General features: G+C 44.0%; 1 protein-coding gene across 19 annotated transcripts in view; it reads left to right on the top strand.

The window, feature by feature from the left end:
- RAD51B (RAD51 paralog B) overlaps positions 1–22,613 on the top strand; it is a 651,811-nt gene that overhangs the window by 319,291 nt on the left and 309,907 nt on the right. For all 19 annotated transcript variants that reach the window (XM_030559741.1, XM_030559742.1, XM_030559724.1 and 16 more), the window contains one exon: positions 3,528–3,624. In XM_030559741.1, coding sequence (XP_030415601.1) covers positions 3,528–3,624 — 97 coding nt within the window. The remainder of the gene's footprint in view (positions 1–3,527; positions 3,625–22,613) is intronic.

Below are 22,613 nucleotides of genomic sequence, written 5' to 3'. Positions count from 1 at the left end.
GCCATTTTTACAGTCACTTTACAGATGCTTAAATAGGGAATGTTCCTGATGATCTGTTCAGAGAGAGAGAGTGCACTCTAGTCCCATAGAAGATAAGAATCAGAGGTATGGCTGGTTTTTTAAAGCAAAGGGTGAAGAGGATTACAATCCTCCATCCAAACCAGTGCCACAAAGTTCCCTGACGTGGGGAGAGCTGACCAACCTGAAAGGTACAGAGTCCAGTTATGCAATTTCTAGTTTTCTCTGTTTGAAGCCTGTAGAGTCCATTGGGGGTAGGGGGGATATGAAATATGGTACCTCTAGGTTTTTTGGGTTTTTTTAATCTTAAATACAGTAGCTTTTCTCTCAGTTGTATGACATAAACTTTATACTGTGCCATCATATTTTGTTTATCTTGGCCCAGGTTTGGGCTGACTGCATCACTCGTGGGTGCCTTTGAAACTTATGAGTAATGTGGTCAGTGCAGACTTGTGCCAATAAAAACATCATACCACACCAGAATGCATATATACATATAGCAAATATTTATTTAATTTAAGGTATTACAACTAATCATTGCAGTTTCCCTTTCAAACTATATAATGTTGATGTGAAATCTATTCTATCCCTTCCTTTACATCTGCCTCTGTTTACTCAGAGTTTTCTAGAAGCTTCTGTCAGGCTTGTGCCTTGGGCTCTACCTTATCGTTTGAATCGAGGTTTAACCACAAAACTGTTTTCTAGGTGCCTGACTCTTCCACCCCCTTGAATAGCTTATTTTCTATTGGTATCTGAGGTAGACGCTCTGTGCTGAGGTTTTTATGATGCTAGTGACATTAGTGCTGTGTACCAGATTGTTACTTGAAAACCTGAATCCTGAGGTTTCTCTTTTGTAATAAACTTTCACGATGAGCCTGTCATAGAGGCACCAGGCCGATGCTCTGGAGCTGCTCTATATGAAGCCAGTCAGGACTCTGGTGTAGCATGCCTCACACTGTTGCCAGGGCAAGAAGCTTACATAATTTCTGCCTTCTTGGGTCCGATCTCAGAGCATTCAGCATCCCTTTTCACACCGTGCCCTTACTGCAGCGAGTCCAGCCTGGGCACAGGAGCTCTGGCAGCCCAGGTGGCAGAAGGTCCAGCCCCCGAAATACCAATGATGACCGCGACGGCTGAACATCCGGCCACCGCGGTCATCGCCCCCCAAATGTTAGCACCCTAGGCGACATCCTAAGTCGCCTAATGGGTTGTGCCGGCCCTGCCTGGGCGGGGCTCCTAGGGAAGTCAAAGGGCCCTGCACCCCTACTCTGCAGTCAGCCTGGACTCTCAGCCAGTGTGTAAAATGGAAGATTTCTTAATTGACGGGAACAAAATGTAGAACAGAACTTATTAGCACAGAAATCAGTGACTTTCAGCCAAGTCCATCTTGGGAGGACTCCGGGGCAGACGCCCTGGACTCCCCCCTTGCTTGAGTCCCCCACAGCAGACTGAACTTGACCCTTCTGCTGGCCTCCGACATGCCCATTTCTCCTCCTCCAGTCTTTGTCTCACTTCCCGGGCAAAATGTCACCTGGTCGCATCCCCCTCCTGGTTCTCGGGTTACAAAGGGCACTATCCATAGCTTATGTGCAAGCAACTGGAGCAGCCTCACCAGCCCCTGAGGGTCTCAAAAAAGTCACACACTCTTATTCCCAACACCTAGGCATTTGTGCAATACACAGGGAAACTGAGGCATGCACCGTATTTATGCAAAACAGTAAGACTCACATATGCTCGCAAACAACCTAACAAGGGGGAAACCCCACTTTGTCACAATCTTAACACCCAGTCCTGCAAACATACAGGCATAACTTTCATGATTATTCCTATTGGAGAAGATCCACAGTCCCCTCTGGGCATTTTGCTGGATGCCATCCAGGTGATACAAAACAGTCAGAATGCTGATGTAACTGGCTATCTGGGAATTCCCCTAGTGTAAGGAGCCATCTCTTTGCCAATCCACCTCTTAGGACTTGGCCCAGGGAGCATGTTGTTGTTATGGTATCATTGCCGTATGGTGATGCCCATCTGCCAGAAGAGGTTCATGGGGGGCCATTGCACCTGCGTGCAACTTAGAGCAGCCTTTAGGCCAGGGATTCTCAAACTGGGGGTCAGGATCCCTCATGGGGGCGTGAGGTTATTACATAGTGGGTCATGAGCTGTCAGCCCCCACTGCAAACCCCGCTTTGCATCCAGAATTTATAATGGTTAAATATATAAAAAAGTGTTTTTAATTTATTGCGGTGGGTCGCACTCAGAGGCTTGCTAAGTGAAAGGGGTCACCAGTACAGAAGTTTGAGAACCACTGCTTTAGGCCACCTTTGTACCTTCCTTCACTGTGTCAGGTAGAGCTGAAGCTCTGGTCCAGTAACTTCAATGGGAGTATGCATGGAGTCGGTTTACTTATGTGTGCAACTATTAGCAGATTTGGGCCCTTAGACCCATGCCTATAGCTTTCCTTAGACTCCAAGAGTGGGGATCAATTATTGGTAATTCTGGGGAAATGATAATCACTTACATTACCACCAAATGATTACACTGCAATAGATCCACACTTACCCACTCAGTCTCCCTGTATAGTTGGCATTATATGTTTGTACTAGTTTGTTTCTATCTCTCATTAGAAAAAAATAACTGAGCTTTGACTTTATACTGCTAATGGTTCATCCCTCAGCAAGGAATTAATATTTGTATAATACTAGATAAGTGCTACGTTTTTTTACTATTATTATTATTATTTATTGAAACTTCTTGAATCAGTAAAACATGCCAGGAAACCTTATGAAAACAGGCTACCTTGTGAGATCTGGAGTGCTGCCTATCCTTGGTCAATGTGGAAATATGACAACAAGAGCTTTTCTCATGGTGCTGTATTTCAGCACTTCTGCTCCTGGTCTCAGTCAGAACTAGAGTGTGCAAAGGCCACGTGCAAATATATAGGATGGCAGTGGGATACCTACTAGGAGGAAAAGAGCCTCCAAGAGGAGAGTCTTAGGTGGCAATGCTCAGCTGCAAGAGCAAAGAAGAACTCTGCAGGGTTCAAGAGTAAGGGTGAAGGGCAGGGAACTTCAGCATAGCCCAAGAGGGGGAGAAGGATCATTTGTTTGGATTTTCAGTTGGACATTTGTTGCCTTGAAAGGTGACTGAACTTGAAAGGTGACCTGGCTGGATCACAGAATGACAGGCAATAGAATCTCTGCAATATTCACAGGGGCTGTCTCTGAGACTAGGATCCCATGACAGTCGCTATTGAAAAAAGGCAGTATAGATATACAGGGTGGGTAATATTTTGTCTTTGACTAACTTTAAAAATCTCCTCAGTTTGTTCTGCTTTTTACAATATCCCTTTGACGAGTTACTGCAATTAGCTTCAAATTTTCCAGGAGAAATGAACTTGATGAAGGTCAAAGTGTGGAGTTGTCTGTCTGTCTTTGTATGTTCTAGTTCTCATCTGGGCTGCTACCTGTCCTCCAGTAGCTATAATAATTCATTTTTCCTCCTGTTTGCAGGTTATCTTGACAAATCAGATTACCACACGGCTGAGCAATGGCCTTGATATCCAGGCAGACCTGGTGTCTCCAGCTGATGACTTGTCCCTGTCTGAAGGTAGGAGCTCCATTTTATCACAGCTGAAGCTTGATACTCATGCAAATCCCCACTGTCACTTGCAGTCTCTTGTTGATATTTGGGAGCACATGGGATTGGGTTTATCAAGTTTAGCATAAAATATAGTCGGAGTTCAAAAACATTCTTGCATCCGACGAAGTAGGTATTCACCCACGAAAGCTCATGCTCCAATACGTCTGTTAGTCTATAAGGTGCCACAGAACTCTTTGCTGCTTTTACAGATCCAGACTAACACAGCTACCCCTCTGATACTTAAATTTCTTTGTAACTTTCATCATTTAAGGGAGAATGTCACCCATGTTAACCAAAAGACTATGTTTACTAGGGGCCACAAAGAAATTTTCAGTGTCCAGTTCTATAGTATTTTCCTCTGTAGTATCGCTGATGCATATTAGCTATGTGCACTAGTATTTCTGAGGCCATTGTGAGAGGCAAGAAACTGAATAGACACTGGCTTGATCTGATATGGTAAATCCTATGTTCCTGTTCATTGATTGTAATTATCAGCAATTCAAAAGAGAAACACCTTGCCACAAATCAAAAAAGGATAAACTTTCAATTGTGTCCCCTGGACTATACAGTAATCATGCTTCAAGTACAGTGACTCAAACTGCAGATCTCAATATTACATTGATAACTATAAAAGTGTGGTGTGCCTTGTAACACCTTTATTATAATACTGCATTTTCTTTCTGTGCTCATTTCAGGGTATTGTATTTTCCAAATAAATTGGAGCAATAATTACACATTTTCATTCAATAATAAGAGAGTTAACTTCTCAGTGTATCTATCAGTGAAAAGAAAAAGTAACTCCAAGTAAGAATTCAAACCTGGTCACCATCTTATATGGCAACTGCAGCATCTAGCTGTTGAAAGAATACTTGGGCCATAATACATGCTGCAGAAAACTGTAGAGAAGTTCCCTATTTAGAGTTCAGTTGTGTCAGAAGCCCCACTCTGCTGTGGTAAGCAAGGTTTTCCTTCTAGTGGGTTCCTCAAACAGTATTGCTGACCTTATATCAAATTTGCAACTTGACAGGATATGGTAAGGTGGTTTTCACTTTTCTTCTTGGTTGCACCTTTCTGGTGGGTCTGGATCAGCTACTCTCTTATACCAGTTCTCACGCAGTTCCCCATCCTATAAGAGACATGCAAAGGGATATTACTAAAAAGAAAACAGAACCGGGCTAGAGGTCATACTTGTAGCCCAGTGTGGGCCCATCAGTGCTGGTTCTCTACTCTCCTGGTGCTGTCAGTGAAACCTTCAATTTAATTACCACTAGATTCAGAGCTAATCTCCCAGGATCATGGTTGCCTACCCCAACTAAGCCTACAATCCCTTCCGTTAACTGCATGAATGCTCCATAGCTAGACAATCAAGAGCAGGCTTGTTCAAAAGATCCTACTGAATATTAGACCATCTTCTACAAGAACTTACCTTGCTAAATTGAGGCATTTTTCCACCTAGTCTTGGCAGTAAGGGGTATCACCAACCAGTTCTTCAATTCAACATATTCCAGACTACTTACTATACCTGAAATACAAAGATTTGATGGTTAGTTCCATCAAAATACATTTGGCTGCTATTTCAGCATTCCATTCTAAAGTGGACAATCACTCTGTTTTCTCCAATGATATGTCCATATGATTTGTAAAGGGCTTAATCAAATTATACCCTCAAATGCAAGACCCCATTCCTCTGTGGGATCTAAACTTACTATTGTCAAGACTTATGGGTCCCCCATTTGAACCGTTGGCTACCTACTTGCTGTTGCATCTATCAATGAAGGTAGTATTTCTGGTGGACATTACCTTGGTCTGAAGAGTAGGGGAGTATGGGCATTAATGTCAGGGTTTCCATGTACAATCTGTTTTTAAGGACAAGTTGTACCTGCGTCCTCATCAAAAGTTCATCCCAAAGGTGATTTCCTCTTTCCATATCAATCAACCAATTTATTTGCCTGAATTCTAACCAAACCACACATGACCAGGGAGGAAGAGTATTTGTGTACATTCGATGTCTGAAGAGCATTGGCATTTGTGACGCTCTGTACCTTGGGGGAGCACCCTGCACCCACATGTTCATCCTTATAGTATGATTGTGTGGTATCCAATGCAAAGTTTATGTTGAGTGTCTTTGGAAGGCTCGTGATGCACTGAGCATTGTTGTTATAGTAATGTTATAGGTTGTAATTTCATATGTATATAGTTATGAGCTGAAACTGTCCTGATGGCTTAAAACAAGCCCAAGCAAAAACTCTCCAGAAGCAGAGGGGCAGTTCACATCTCGTCAGGGCATGTGTGGGACAAACCCAGCCCAGCCTCACAGGAACAAAGGTGGCCTAGGCAACAACAAAGGATCTGTTGGGCTCTCAAGTGAGTCACCTCCCTTCCCATGGCCAGTTCGGACTACGATGAGGTAATGCTCACCTGACTCTGAAGGGGGGAGCAAACCAAGAGGGAAGAAAGGACATGATAAAAAGGAGAAATGTTTGCTGTGCACTTTCTCTCTCTCTTCCACCTCCATCTACAGGAGGGGTGGGCAAACTTTTTGGCCTGAGGGCCACATTGGGTTTCAGAAATTGCATAGGGCCAGTTAGGGGAGGCTGTGCCTCCCCAAACAGCCAGGCATAGTCTGGCTCCTGCCCCCTATCCGTCGCCCCCTGGCGGTCCCCCCGAGATCCCTGCCACATCCACCCCCCCGCTCTCTGTCCCCTGACTGCCCTTGGACTCCCTGCCTCTAACTGCTCCCCGCCACCCCATCCGAGCCCCCCTCCTTCATGACGGCCCCCCCGGGACCTGTGCCCCATCCAACCACCACTTCTCCCTGACCACACACAGAACCCTCGCCCCTAACTGCCCCCCACCGACCCATCCAACTGCCCTCTCTTTCCTGATTGCCCCCATGGGACCCTGCCCCATCCAACCACCCCTTCTCCCTGTCCCCTGACCTCCCCCGGAACTCCCACCTTGACTGCCCCCAGCCGCCCCATCCAACCACCCCTTCTCCTTGACGGCCCGCGCAACTCCTGCCCCCATTCAACCCCCCCTGTTCCCCGCTCTCTGACCACCCCGACCCCTATTCACACCCCCAAACTCTTCTGCCATCTATCCAATCCCCCTCTCCCACTCCCTGCCCCCTTACCACTATGCTGTGGCTCAAGACTCCAGAGATGATGCTGGAGTGGGAAGAAGAAAAAATGGTCACTAATCTGTTCCATAACAGTTGTTCTTCGAGATGTTTTGGACATATCCATTCCACAACCCATCCTCCTAACCCAGAGGTGGGCAAACTATGGCCTGTGGGCCACCTCTGGCCCATGGGACCGTTGTGCCCGGCCCCCGAGCTCCTGGCCCGGGAGGCTAGTCCCAGCCTCTCCCCTGCTGTTCCCCCTCCACCGCAGCCTCAGCTCGCTTACTCCACTGCCAGTGCAATGCTCTGGGTGGTGAGGCTGTGAGCTCCTGGGGCAGCGCAGCTGCAAAGCCTGGCCTGACCCAGTCTCTGTGCTGCGTGGTGACGGTGGCGTGGCCTAGCTCCAGCCCGGCAGCATAGCTGTAACGCTACCAGCCACCGGTGCTCCAGGCAGTGCAGTAAGGGCACATGGAGCAGGGGGGGTTGGATAGAGGGCAGGGGAGTTTGGGGGGTGGTCAGGGGGCAGGGGTGTGGATAGGGGTCAGCACAGTCAGGGGGGAAGAAGGGGTTGAATGGGGGCAGGGATCCTGGGAGGACAGTCAGGAATAAGAGGGGAGTTGAATAGGGCAGCAGGGGGCAGTCAGAGGACAGGGAGAAGTGGGGGTTGGATGATGGTGGGGTCCTGCAGAGGCCGTCAGGAATGAGAGGAGGGGTTGGATGGGGTGGCGGGGATCTGGGAGTGGTCAAGGGACAGGGAGTGGGGGTATGTGGATGGGGCAGGGGTCCTGGAAGGGCTGTCAGGGAACAGGGGAGGTTGGATGGGGCAAGAGTCCTGGGGGGGGGTCAGATAGGAGGTGGGTGCTGGGCCACGACCCCCTCACCTAACCATACAATTTACGAAACCCAATGTGGCCCTCAGGCCAAAAAGTTTGCCCACCCCTGTTCTAACCTCTTCATTGGACTTGCAACAAGAAGGAGCTGAGAGAGTTAGGGGTAGCTCTGCCCTTTATGTCTGCATACAGTGGTGTGTGGCAGCAGGGGAAACTTGTGCTGCCCAGTGGGTACTGTTGAGGGAAAAAGTTACTAACAGTCGCTGGGATGCACTGACTCCGAGAGGAATGGACATATGCAGTGCATCTGAAAAACAACGGTTACAAAACAGGTTCATAACTGGTTTTTCTCAGTTAAACGTGATTTCTGGCTTTGGTTAAGTGTCAAAAAATCCTGAAAAAAAGTGCTGAAATATACTTTTATTGTTAGATAGCATTGGATTCTCTGTACGTGAAAGATTGTGTTAGTGGCTCATGCAAGCAAAGATGATGGTGTTCTAAAATCAGGACTTTGGAAGATGGCGTGGGTGTAATTTTTTGTAGTGATTACGCTAAATGTGTTCATGCAGCTATTGTGGATAGTAATGGAAGTTTGTTGTGTGTCTGATTTTCTGGTGCCATTGTTTTGAACTTTTGCCCTGGAGCGCCATGAATGAGGTGGGATTTGTTGACTTTTGTATGTGAATTTTTTTCATTAAGAGAATTCATGCTGGTGAAAGGTGCTGGAGTGATAGTCATGGGATTTGAAGATCTTTGTTTATCCTCAGAACAAGAACAAAACAGGCAGCAGAAGTGCAAGTTTTTCCTACAAATTCTCCCATTAAATGCCTCAGTGCTCATCTATATTGACCACCTCTGTGAGTAAAAGTGGAATTCACCCCATTCACTACTTTTTCTGTCTGCCAGCAAGGGGCTCAGCTGTCATGATGGTTTTTGCACTGTGGACACAGGTTCACTAGGAATTGGACTGAGACACCCTCCAAACTCTCTTGATATTACCACCAAGCAACCTGCAAATAATAATAATAATACTTTGCAATTTTATTGCTCTGATCAGCTGAGGAGCTCAAATGACTTTAAAAACATTCATGAATTAGCCTACCAACACTCTTGTGATGCAGGTAATTATCATTCCCATTTTACAGTGGTCAGCGCATAGCCCCTTAAACATGCAGAGGGGGCTTTTGGTAGGGGAGCCTGGTCCTTCCCACTCCACTGGGATCCGGCTCAGGGCCCTCTGAGGGTAACACAAGGTCTGACACTCAGGAGCACCTTAAGGCTGTCCTCCCATGGCCACTTTCTACCAGCCCGCTATTGTCCAAAGTTTGAAGTCTATCTCAGGAGGCTTTTAAGGGAGGCTCACTGCTTGGTATCTCTTTGCAGCTGGGCATGGTGTGTTAGCTGTCTTCCTCCTGGGGTGGTGGCTGCCTCCTGTCATGCCTTGGCCCTCCATGCAGGTCAGTTTCAAGTCTCTCCCGTTCAGGGGTAGTCCATAAACAAAACATAGGGAATCAACACAAATAAACTGGGTTAGTAAATTGGGGATGGGGGTGGGAGGGAATGCCTCCCTCTCTGGGTATAACAGAAACAGGTCTTCCCTTCCCTTAAGGAGTGACCTTTAGGCAGTTGTTGAGGGAGAGATCTTGCCTTCCCTTAGTCCTTTTCTCAGGAGCTTCAAGGCAGAGGTTCTTTTCTCTTCCTTGGTCTGTCCACAAGTGAGCTGTTTTGCTCCCTTTTAACTCCTCTTTCTGTCTGTGCATCTCTTACAGGTGTGGCGGGCCAGGGATGATTGAGCCCAGGGCAGCTCCTTAACCCCTTGTTGTCCAGTGTGAGGTTTGTATACCCCATCACATATGATCAGGAATATAATCTAGAACTCATGACTGTGTTCTTATCATAAGATCACCATTCCTTTCATTCATCACCAACTTGAGCTGGATATGAGCTTGTAACTTAGTTGTGAAGGATCCATAATACAATATTAGTCCCAAAAGAAATTAATTCTGTTGGATTATATATATCTAAAACATTATGTTAGCCATGTCCAAGTCATGTTTCTGTAAACTGTTTGGTATGTGGATAATTTTTTAGAAAATCATCCAGAAATGAACCTTTCACTGTTCTAAATATCCCATTAGGAAGAAACAAAGTGCTACAGTGGCTTTTATTCTTTGCTTCTGTGTCTTACTGTGCATTAGAAGGGAATTTGTTGGGCCATTATCATGTGTTGGATCAGGCCCAATCCTCACCTCATTTCTACCCTGGAGTAGTTGCAGGGTTGGGTCCTAAAAGGTTACATAAGAAAAGATAATATTTTCCTGCAACAGTAGAGAGCCTTAGGGCTGAATTCATAGTGGTGTAACTGGTGTAAATCAGTGGCATTGCAGAAGGGCTGAATTTGGCTCTTAGTAAAGAGATGATACAGGCAGAAATAAAGTGAGCAAGATCCTGGGATCTGTTAAGTCTGTTTGCACCACACCTCAGATGCAGTGCAAATGTAGTTAGTTTAATTGGCCAGCTGAAGATTCCTCATGCGTAGAGGAATCCTCTGATGGTGTACAGCCAGCATAGCTGGCCCTACACCATCCCTATTGCAGCTCCCAACATAGGGGTTATGTTGGGGCATGTCCAGAGTGTTGCTGCACTTCAGTGAATCTTGGCTTATAGAATAAGCCCCTTGTGGGCTGTTGCAGCCAGATGTAATTTAGAGCAGCTTCATGGCTGCTCTGAGTTGTAGTGAGGGCCAAACCAGCTCTCAGCTGTCACCAGGCTCAAAAGCATTACATGAGGAGCTACTCCTCAGTATTCAAATGTGTTACGAAGAGGACAAACTCAATAAATACTTTTTAGTAATGGAAAGACCCAGAAGAAATAGATTTAAGCTGTGTCAGGTTAAACAAATATTAGAAGTAGAGCTTAACAACTATTGCAAAACATTTTCTGTGACTATTCATTCAGATTCCTAAACAAATTCATTGTGGCCATGATTGTGCCCTTTTCATTTTGCTTTGCAATCATTCACGTGATCAGGTTATGCCAGCATGTGCACTCATGAAAAAAGTGAGTTGTAGGCTTGCATGTTTGAATCCTAGTGGAAAGCAAATTTTAAATTAATTTTCCTTAAGCGTTTGTCCCAGAAATCCTGTTTTTTAAGGGAAATGCACATCCATTCAAGGAACAGAATCAGAACCAATATACTAATCACTTTCCATCTATCTAGGTACCCCACAACACATTATCTCATAGTTGCAGCAAAGCTTGAATAGCAAAATGTAGAGTAAGCAACATTTTTAAAAAACATACTTTAATAGTTTTGCATAAAGAATACATTAGAAAAAATGCTGTCTGTTTGCACAGATATTCTTTGAACAGAAGAGGAAGTAAAATACATCAGATATTTATTTGCTACTAATTATTTACTCTGTGAGGCACAAAGGAAGGCTATGTATTGCCATCAGTGGAGATACTCAGGATTAAGAATAAGCATCCCAGGTTTAGGAAAAATTAAGCGACTCCTATTTTGGTGCAGGGGGAAATGATGGTATAATCCACTCAAGGACCCTTCTAAACCAAAAGACATTAATATATATTCCAGCAAGACCAAAAGGTGCCTCTTACAGAGATCAAACAAATGGCCTGTTTCACTTGGGCAAAGGTCATGACCATGTTGCTGTGGCCAAGAGCAGAGCCCTGCCCTCTCTGGCAGGCACAGAGGTATAAGAAAAGGGAGGCAGGGAGAGAGGGAATCTCAGCTGACTAGCTGCTGTCTTGAAATGTTTGTTTGGAAAAGTTAGAGTTATTCTTTGACTTGACTTGGTCTGTAGATTTCTGCTAGGTCAGAGAGGCTGGTGTTCCCTTTCATTCTCTTTAAAACAAGCACAGATTGCTGGACAGTACTTCTTAATTCATAAGTATAACAGTGGGTTTAGTGTGTCCTTTCAATCTTGCTCATCATTGCTATCTTAAATTGTATTAGACTGTGGAGAAAGGGTGGCCTTCCAATTTGTGAGGATGAAAGGCTGGAAGCTGCCACACAGCCCTCCCTCCATAGGACCCTTCCTCCCTTGGTCTAAGAAGTTTAGTCTAGTGGACAAGGCAAGGGGCTCAGTGTTGGGAGACCTGGATTCTATTCCTTACTTTACCTTTGATTCACTGAGACCTTCGGAGAGTCACTTCACTACTCCGTGCCCTAGTTTCCCTATTTTTTAAATTGGGATAACCTCTCCTACTTTGTGACTGATCTGTTTTAAAGCACTTTGAGATCCTCCTGTGAAAAAAACCTGAGTCCCACTACCAGAGTGTCATAGCATTCTTTCTCAAATCTGAACCTTAGAGTCCAGGAATGAGATACTAGCATGAATTTCCCTAAGCTTAATTACCAGCTTAGATCTGATAGGATGCCACCACCCAAAAATATAGTGTTTTGGGGCACTCTGACCTCCCCAACCTTCCCTGGGGACCCCAAGAACCCAGATCCCTTGGGTTCTTAAAACAAGGAGAAATAAACCATTCCCCCACCTTCCCCCTCTCAGAACTTCCCTCCCTGGGCTATCCTGAGATACTGATCTAACCTCTTAAATCACCATACAGAGAAGCATCTCCCTTCCCCGCCACAAAGAGGCAAACAGATTCAAGGAAAACAAAGAGAGATTCTATCTCTCCTCCTCCCGTCTCCCCACCACCCGTCCTGGTGAGTTATCCCAGTGCCCTGGAGTAACACAAGGGAAACAAGGAAGAAAGAATCAATCAAGTTCTCTTAAAAAAAAAAAAAAAAAGAAAAAAGAAAAAAAAAAGAAATCTTTTAATAAAAGAAAGGAAAAAGTAAAGAATTATCTCTGTAACTTCAAGATGTAAATAGTACAGGGTCTTATAGCTTACAGACACCAGAAAGAGACCTTCCCTCCAGTACCAATACAAATCAAAATATTCCCAGCAACTACACCTATAAAAGTTAACCTGCCAGATCCACAAATGCAAATAGAATAAAACAATTAAAAAGCCTAAACCGCCTGTTTTACTTAATATATGAAAAGAAACTTAGAGAGCCTGTAGTAATGTCTGGTCTCTCTCAGACCCTCCGAGAGAAGAACAAAGAACTCACACCCAAACTTCCTTCCACCCGAATTTAAAAGTATCTTGTCTTCTGATTGGTCTTCTGGTCAGGTGTCCAGTTTCCTGCTTGTAACCCTTTACCGGTATAAGAGACATTAACCCTTAACACTCTGTTTATGACACAGAGAGGGTAGCTATGCAGGCAAGTACAGTACTATAATTTACTCCCCTCCAGGCCTGCTGCTGAATGGAGAGGGGAAATCAGGCAGGGAATTAATAAGATGACCAAGGGCCCCCAAACTTCACAATTCCTACTAGTCATTTATTTTACCTGTTTTTAAGGCTAGCCCTATGGGTAATCTTATCTCAGTCACAAAGATTGTTAATCTCTATGAAAACACAAACACCTCTGTTTCAGAGAAGATTAGAGCTGATGAGACAGCCATTAAACATGCTTTTGAGTCAGTGCTGTTCCTCTTTGTAGTTTTATAAGCCACGTGAAGCTGCTTGTTCCTGTGAACTGCTCCAGTACTTCATATTGAAAATATTAGAAAGAATCATAACATTTTGACATACATTAGATTACTCTCTTTAGTGTTATGGCCGCAAGCTCCTTAAAACCTTTACAGGCTGGTTTACACAAGTTCTGTCTGACAGAAGAGAGGTTTTGTCTTGACATCTTGTGAAATACTGAGGCTTTGTCAAATATTATCCAATTTAACTAGAGTACTTTTTTTTTAAAGGACAATTCATAAACAAGTTGACTATCTTTTTGAAATGTGGAATTAGCTTTCTGGGGTCTGTATATATTTGGATGGTAATGAAAGAAAGACCTGGTTTTTGCTCATCATTGACAGTCTTTTCTAAAGATTGAGATATTTCATTTCTGTCTTGTACAGTGCTATGCAATCATCAAAGATGCCTTGATTATATTCCTCCTTGAACAGGCCCCCATAATGTTAGTGGAATTTATGTACATGCATTTGTCAGGGAATTTATGTACATGCATACGCAACTCTTAGGCTTTGTCTACACTGCCTGCCAACAATACAAACCCTGCTCGTAGCGGGTGGAAGTATTTTGTCGGCAAAAGTGCCGACAAACAGCATTTACTCTGCCCGACTTTTAGTGACAAAGCCTTAAGTGGGGTTGGAAAGAGCCCAGAACAATTCAGATATGCACAGCGAGAAGGAAAGACCCCACCTAATACTGAGTTGCATATGAACACCAGAGAGGGAATAATCCCCAGTTATGTTAATGGATATTAGTGCCTTTATTGAGTAGTATAGGTAGGCTTGGAAGAATTAGATTTTTATCTGCAGATAACATAAACATCGATTTCAGTGTACACACCCATCAATGATAAAATATTTCCATTTATGATTGAAATTTATGGATGGCAAAGAAAAGTGGTGCTTGAAAACTTAGAGTTTGAATTAAGGATATTTGCTTTGTATATTTTGATGTGATTTTGACAATTTGTTTTAACGGTTATAAAGCTTTAACTTTTTGAATTTCAATATTTACTCTCATTAAATGATTGTCTGATTCCCCACTGTCTGACTTTCCCCCATAATTTCCCACAACATGCAAATTTTTTTGATAAAAATAGAAAAAAGGCTTATAAATAAACCTTGATATTATCCATTGAAATTATATTAAAAAAAATCAAATTCTTCCACTCCTAAACATGGGCATGCTTGATCTTCCTATCAGATATGAAGCTTGCCAGGCCAATTTACAGCATCCTCATCAGTGAAGTTCAGAGCCCTCAGACCACCATCAAGACTGGTCAAAGCGCAGTTGTCAGTGACATTGTCTGTCTTTGACCACATTGGCATGTAGTATCCTCTTGTTGCCCCATGTGTGAAAGCTGGTTGCATTTTAAACTTGAACCATTCAAAATCAGTTCAGAAGGACTCATGAGTGGCATGGCAAATTGAAGCTGGATACATGCATGGTCGGGCCAGTTATAATAGACTAGTTGCTGATGTCAGCTGCAGATCATTCTTCATGCCATGTTGATGATGCAGGGAAATCTGAGCAGGGCAAGCAGGTCCACAATGGTTGCCTCAATGACAAGCATGCTCTTGGGTGATCAAAGAGGTCTGTGTATAGTGGTAGGCATAGGTTTGCCCTGATCATCTCAACCATTCTGGCTTTAGTGTCCTCATGATGGATGTGTGGAGGAGTGATGTTGCTTAACTCGAGCCAGAGTATTGGTGTGGGTAGAAGCATCCCAATTACGATGTGTACAGTTGAGTACGGTTGTGTGTCAACCAATTTGACATGGGATGAATGGAGCCAGATTGGAGCATAATATTCTGCTACAGCGTAACAGAGGGCTAAACTGAATGATCAAAGAGTTTGAGCGTTTGCTCCCCACAAACTGTCAGCCCATTTTCTTAGAAGGTTATGTGACCTCACCTTAGTCACAGTTTTACTCAAGTGGTTAAGAAGATATGTGAGAGATCTATCTGGGGTTACTCCAAGGTAGACAGAGTGGGAATCCTGTTTCAAGAAATGTCCATTGAGAAAGTAGTCAGTTCTTGGACTGTTCTGGCATAGTAAAGACAGAACACACTAAAAACTGTTTTGGCCACACTTGGTTGTAAATACCACTGACTACTGTATTTGGCCATCTTAATCCAGTGAGCTTTTAGGGAGTCTTCAAGTTCCGCGAAGGACCGTGCTTGGATGTCTAAGCAAATGTCATTGTGTACATGAACTTGCAGAATTGGGTAAGTGGAAGGTCATTTGTGTACATGTTGAGAAACATGGGTGCCAGCACAGAGCCTTGTAATAGACTGTTCGTTTGTCTTTTCCACGCACTTAGCTCTGTCTCCCATGAGCATTTGTAAACACCTGTTGCAGAGGAGAAGGTCAATGACATTGACTACTCATGCTGGGAGTGCTCTCGACAATTTGACTAGAGCCCCATGGCCAGACCATGCGATGTGCTGCTGTCAAGTGCACAAATGTTTCCCATTTTCAGGTTTTTCTGAAAACCATTTTCAATGACTGTTGTCAAAACCAGCAAACGACTGTTGTTCTCACTTCTCCAAAAGCCTGCTTGCTCAATACTGTGTATTGACTCCACTTCTGGGAGATGCGCTGGCTTCCTTGATGTCATTGGTTGATAGTAATGGACATCCAAAGGGAACTGACCTATTTTTTTATGTTAGTGGGGCTTATAATTATACACTGAGAGGGAAAGTGACTGGAGTTTACAGGGTTATGGCATGGATTTTGAATATAGTTAAATTATGGTTCTCTCCATTATATTCCATGCTTTAACCATGTCAGGGCATTGTCATGCCACTCTCTCAACATAATTCATAAATGAAGATGAGACTCAAGGTAAGGATACATTTTCTAAACTCAGTTTGGCTCACACGGTGACCACCTCTGTATATACATTGGTTAAGGGAAATAGAAGTAAAATTGAGACTCTGTGGTTCACTAGCATCCAGCCCTGTGTTCTGTGGAGTTCTATAGCACTAACAACTGATCTCTTTTCATTAGAAAAGTAGAGTTTAGGGGAATTTATATGTATGGGAAAACATCCCTGCGAAAGGACAGCTGTTGACCTGCGGAAATATGTACAGCATATGGCTCACTCTCCAAAATAAGACCATGCGAGAGTGGCCCAGGATTGACGGGTATGTGTGTGTGTGCGGGAGAGGGAACACACTTCAGAGTCTCATGCCTATATTCTAGTTCCACTTACATATCTGCTTTCCAGCTGGATTTGCTCTGGATTTACTGCAGGATGTTTGAAAATTTGACTCCTTGTTAATTCTAGACAGACCATATGATTAATGGCGCCCCTTATTTGTAATAAAAATGAGTGTATTGGTGTTTCTGCTTAAATTGTGTGTATTTCCTGCTTTAGTATTGTAATTGTGATTTATTGTCCTAAATCATGCAAGTTTAGGATCTGTTAACTTTCTTTGGAGGTTGGAGCTGGGGGTGTGCTGGCATGTGAGTGAACTTCTTTCCATGGATGGGCTGCTCCTAAAAGGATAAATTCAAGCCTTCCCCCTTCCCCCCCAAAAAAAAATCAGCAATAAAAATCAACAAAAATGGCTTCTCTCTTAATATAATCAAAATAGGCAGATTTTCTATGCTCCCCTTTTGGTTGTGAAGCAGCAGATCTTACACACTGAACAGGGGGTATATCACATTTGGCAGCTGCTTGTCTTTCTGTAGTAGAAATATGTCAAACAATTGAAGAGCATTCAGAGAAGAGCAATCAAAGCGATCAGAGCTCTTGACAGATTGATTTATGAAGAAGATTAAAATAACTTAGTCTGCATATCTTGGCTAGACTAAGGATTTGTCTGCACTAGCCTTTTTTCTCTCTGAAATTTCCCTCTATAGCACTGTTTCCATAGTAGCAATGATACAAGCTCTAGGATCTAGAATCTGCTGCTGTTTTAGCCATAGTGTTACCTAGATCTGTTCTGTGCAGAATTGGATGACATGATGGTTAAAATATTGAGGGCTGCTCTGTTCTAGCGCTCCAACCATTAATGATGGGAAATTTGAAGGAAAAAAGGCTAGTGTGTAGACACTCATTGAGGAAGTGGGGACTTGGTAACTCTTGGGAAGTACCTGAAGAGGGGGAAGGGTTAATGTAGGGCGGGATATGAATATGTAATGGAATGTAGCTGAACAAAAGAATATTTGAGCTAAATATCAGGAAAAAGTTCCTGACTATGGAATCTGTTGGACTGTTGAATAGTCTCTCTAGGGAAGTAGCAGAAGTCCCCTTCCAGGGCAGGATCAACCCAATGAGTGCCTTTAAATCCACCTTGAAATTTAATCTGTTAGATCTGGCACACCACTTTGGTGGTGCATCAGGAAGAGCACAGAGATCAAAAGGTTGTAGTCCTGCTACATCCCTTTTTCATGGAATTGTTTCTTTATCTCACTTCCCCACCAACTGGCTGGCACCTAGATGCAGTTCCTCACCTAGGATGTCTGGCAGAGTCACAACTGCTGAAGGTGTACCAACTGGCCATTAATAACTCATGCATCCCCTGCTTGTTCTTCTGTCTGTGCAGCTTGCCTTGTGCCTGCCTCTCAAAACAGCTGCACCTTTAACTCCTGACTGGATGGCCCTGGCTCCATTGCTGAAGTCATTTAAAACTATACTGGACAAAATACAATACTGAAGAGCAGAATTCTGCATTAGTTAGGGGAAGGACTAGATGTTTTCTTTCTGTACGTTTTGTAAGTCTGTGGCTGGATTCATACATCTGTGCATACTCCTGCAGATGTTAGCAGCGATCTATAAATCTTGGGATATAAATGAAAAAGTAAACAAAAGGCATTTTCATTGTGGCTATGATGGTGGAATGCTAGATTCCAGCTCTTGCCCAGGCTGCAGGCATTAGCTAAGAACTGAGAAACTCATAGCTGGAGACCAGACCAGTTTACCTGTATGTTAAGATTTGCTCAAAATAGTTATTAGTCTTATAAGGATGTATTTAGTGTTTAGGTGCTATGAAATGCTTGTAAGTCCCTGCATGCGTTAATCTCACTTGTATTGTCGGTATTCCATCCTATAAAGAAAATATGGAAGTTTTGCTTAATAACTTTGAGAATGTTTGCTCTGAACTTGTGAACCCATGCAAATCATTCTCCCACCAGTAACTCTCAATACCAATGAGATATTTGGATGTAAAACAGAAACTTCCCCATTTAATAAACATCTTCTACCAGCCTGCCCATATTGTTTATCGATTTCATAATCCAGTGTCCATGACATCATCATTCACAGTCATGATAGTGAAAACAAAGGATTGAAACAGCAAAATCAGGAAGGAGGAGGAGTCTGACTGGAAAGGAGAATTTATTCTGATTATATACATACAAAGATCCTGGTAATTGCCAATGATGGGGGTGGGTATGCGGAGGAGGAAGGGAGAGCCAAGAGAGTATGACAATTACTCATAGTTTAGATAAAATGCTGTAATTTATAAAATTTGCCTGAGTTTGGCAGTCTGTGCAAGTCTGGGTTTTCAAAGCTCTATACAGGGCTCTTTGTTTAGGGAGGTTGCTGGACTGGTTTTCTGTCAGGCAGGTGTAGAGAGCATTCAGACTGAAACACAAACACCAAAGTCAACTCCTTATGGTGGCAATCTCCAGAGTGACTCAAGGAAATAAAGTCAGCAATGTCTCTTGCTACAAGCTGGTACTGTACAAGCTACTCCTGAATTTTTTTTTAACTTTGTATCTGTAACTTGATCGTCTCTTAAAAACTAATTGTATGTCAGAAAATGGAGCACAAAGGCTCTTCCATCTGTCCAGGTTGGATATGATGCACAACGGAGCATATCCGATTTGCAGTACCTCTTAGGTAATCAGATGAATATCTCCCGAATTGAATATACCCTTTTGATACAGAGCCTTTCATGTGCCTCCCTTCACGTCTCACATTTTGATGAAGCTCCATGAACTTTTAGTAATTTCCCTGAAATCTATATGCGGACGTCTGCACTCGTTTGAGAAGTTCTTGGGACTTGTATAATTAAATATGTTTCTGGCACTCTCTTAATGGCATACTCTCCCCTGAGTGAAAAACGGCCCCAAAATCTGAGGTCATTTGTTTAATTTAAAAGCAAAGGTTATGGAACAACAATTTCAGGCTTCACCAGCCAAGCCCCCGTGGCTTTGAAGGAAAAAAATCTAATAAATGTGATGTCCTACACACAAAATAAATTAACCATTGTGTCGCTTTTAAAGTGATATCAGATTTCAGGCAGGTTCCCCCTCCCACTCTGTTCCCTGCTCTTCTTTTCATTATAATTATTTCTCCACTTACTATGTTTTCAACTTCTTGCCTGGCTTTGTTGCTCGCTATTGTTCTTGCATAGCAAACATCTGGATGAAATTTTGTCAGCTGCATTTGAGGAAGAACTGTAAATGATGCAGAGTTTTATTTTGTTAAAAAAAACTTGTTCATAGAAAGTCTGAAGTCAGAATCATGTTTTAAATGGTTTTAGCTTCTGGCTGTTGGCTCCCTAGGAACGCACAGTGTAAGATAGTTTGCTGCTGTTTTCTCAAGGATACTTAGGGTGGAATTATGTAATTCCCCATTCTTCATGTGCTATCCTTATGCTTATTCCACACACGCATGTGTGCCATGCACCTGAGGTCAGAAAACCCTGCAGTTAGTGTCCATTGGCCTGCACTCTGGAGCTCCTTTTGCTCAGTACCGAATGTATAAGGGGAGGTGCAGAATGACTGGCTTTCCAGTTCCCTCTTACCACTACATGGCCTGAGTCAGCATCATCTATGTTTTAAGCATCTTTGCACTTTCTTACCTGTAAATATAATTTGACATAGTTCTTAGTGTTTTAGTGTGTTTTGTAGTCTATTATAGTTAGTGTAGATTAAGTTTTCCCCATCTTGGGAACACTCTCCATTTCCCCCATCCCTTGGGTAAGGATTGTGCCGAGAGTTCCAAGATTTTAGAACTGTGTCTCCTGTCCTCGCTCTTTCTTAATCAGCGATGAACACTAGCACTGTCTCTACTGGCGTGGGGAGGCACATATCTCCACTAACTCTAGTATCTGCCTCTCCTTCCCTCCCTGGATCCAAGAGGGACAAGCCTCGATTGAGGAAGTACCTCACAGAGAAAGCCATGAGACCCCAGTTGGACCCGTATCCTATTGTACATTGGCCTCAGTCCTTGAGCAGCGCCCCTCTGAGCATGAGCTCCAGGGAAGAGGTCAGATCTGATAAACCCAAAGACCTATGGGATCAGGCTTCTCTTGAGAGTAAGGGACAGTCTCACAGGTACAAGAACAGATTGCAGTCCAGATTTCCTCCCAAGAGAAGAGGTCCTTCCCCAGCTCCCTCCAAATCAGGCTAGTTCTCTCACTCAGTTCTTAAAGACTTATGTCTGCTTAAGCCTCCTGACCACAAGGGTAAAGTAGCAGGAGCAAGCATCTAAGGGTGCTGACTCTGGTACCAGCTGGTAAGCCAATGAATAAACCTCTGCCTGCACTGACCAAGAACTTCAGGTGGGGCTCTTCTCCTCTGACTGTTCTGTCGTGATTATGTAAGGCCCTGCAGACCACTGAAACCATGGATATGCTGGATTCAATGATACCAGCTAACTACTGGGACCAAGTGCCCTCTAGAACTGAGACCTATGCCTCCCTGGGGGATATTTTTGCCCTCCCATACCTACATAATCCCAACTATACATGTAAAATGATGGGGTCTAAATTAGCTGTTGCCACTCAAGAAAGAGATCTTGGAGTCATTGTGGATAGTTCTCTGAAAACATCCACTCAATGTGCAGCAGCAGTCAAAAAAGCTAACAGAATGTTGCGAGTCATTAAGAAAGGGATAGATAATAAGACAGAAAATATATTGCCTCTATATAAATCTGTGGTACGCCCCCATCTTGAATACTGCATGCAGATGTATTCGCCCCATCTCAAAAAAGATACACTGGAATTGGAAAAGGTTCAGAAAAGGGCAACAAAAATGATTAGGGGTATGGAACAGCTTCTATATGAGGAGAGATTAGTAAGACTGGGACTTTTCAGCTTGGAAAAGAGATGACTAAGGAAGGTATATGATAGAGGTCTATAAAGTCATGACTTGTGTGGAGAAAGTAAATACTCCTTTTCATAAAACAAGAATTAGGGGCTCACCAAATGAAATTAATAGTCAGCAGGTTTAAAACAAACAAAAGGAAGTATTTCTTCACACAGTGCACAGTCAACCTGTGAGAATTTTTGCCAGAGGATATTGTGAAGGCCAGGACTATAACATGGTTCAAAAAACAACTAGATAAGTTCATGGAGGATAGGTCCATCAATGGCTATTATCCCAGATGGGCAGGGGTGGTGTCTCTAGCCTCTGTTTGCCAGAAGTTGGGTATGGATGACAGGGGTTGGATCACTTGATGATTACCTGTTCTGTTCATTCCCTCTGGGGCACCTGGCACTGGCCACCATAGGAAGATTGGATGCTTGGCTAGATGGACCTTTGGTCTGAACCACTATGGCTGTTTTTATGTTCTTAATCTCCTTTGCTTTCGGGTCCAGTCATTCTGAGGGACATTTTGACACCAGAAGAGGAAATCACCTTGAGGAGAGAAAGCTACTCCCCCTGCTCTGTCCACGAGCTAGAGACTCCATCCACCATTACTGACAGTACCACCAGTGGATCAGGTTCCAACCTTCTTGTCAGCTGAATGTGATGTCCAGAAGATTAGCATGGACAGGGCTTCTTAACTATCTTGGACCTATCCTCCACCCAGACAACTGTCCTAACTGTCAGGGTGGTCAGACAAGATTACCTTCCAAGATAGCTCTGGTAGCCAGTGCCCTTGGGGTCCTCCCCAACCAGCCTTTGAACGATCATACTGGCCCTGTTGGGGTCCATGGGATCCCTGTACCCAGCACCCTGGATCTGTGCAACAGTCTAACTGGACCTCTTCCCTTAGGCAACAGCAGCCAGATCCAGTGGTACCAATGGTACTGACAGACATATCATCCTCACCTGATGATGCAATTGCCCCAACTTTGTCATTGCTGTCGGATGATCACAGGCAATAATAAGTACCATAGGCGATGAGTAGGTGGAGGCTAATGAGGGGTAAAGCACACCCCCTACTCAGATTTCTGCTTGGCCTGCCAATGGAGGGAGAGGAGCTCCCTTCTTTCGCAGCACCTGCCCCCTGGAATGCTTTGCCCCTGTACCTGGCAGTGGGGCCTGGGCAGGGAGCAGAAGGGGCAGGACCAGCCACTTCTCAGGCCAGTCGCTTCTGATGCATGCAAGAGCCCAGCTGGAGAGGTGGCAGCAGCCTTCCCTGTCTGCTTCCCACCTGGGACTGGCTGCCGGGGACAGGGGCTGAGAGAGCCGGAACCCACTCTCCTCCCCAGCCAGGTTCTCATAGGCAGCCTCCACGCTGCACACGGCAG

Source organism: Gopherus evgoodei, chromosome 4 (assembly GCF_007399415.2).
Source record: "Gopherus evgoodei ecotype Sinaloan lineage chromosome 4, rGopEvg1_v1.p, whole genome shotgun sequence".
Classification (NCBI taxonomy): domain Eukaryota; kingdom Metazoa; phylum Chordata; order Testudines; family Testudinidae; genus Gopherus; species Gopherus evgoodei.
Note: the sequence above shows the minus strand (reverse complement) of the source record. Positions and strands in the feature narration are given on the sequence as shown.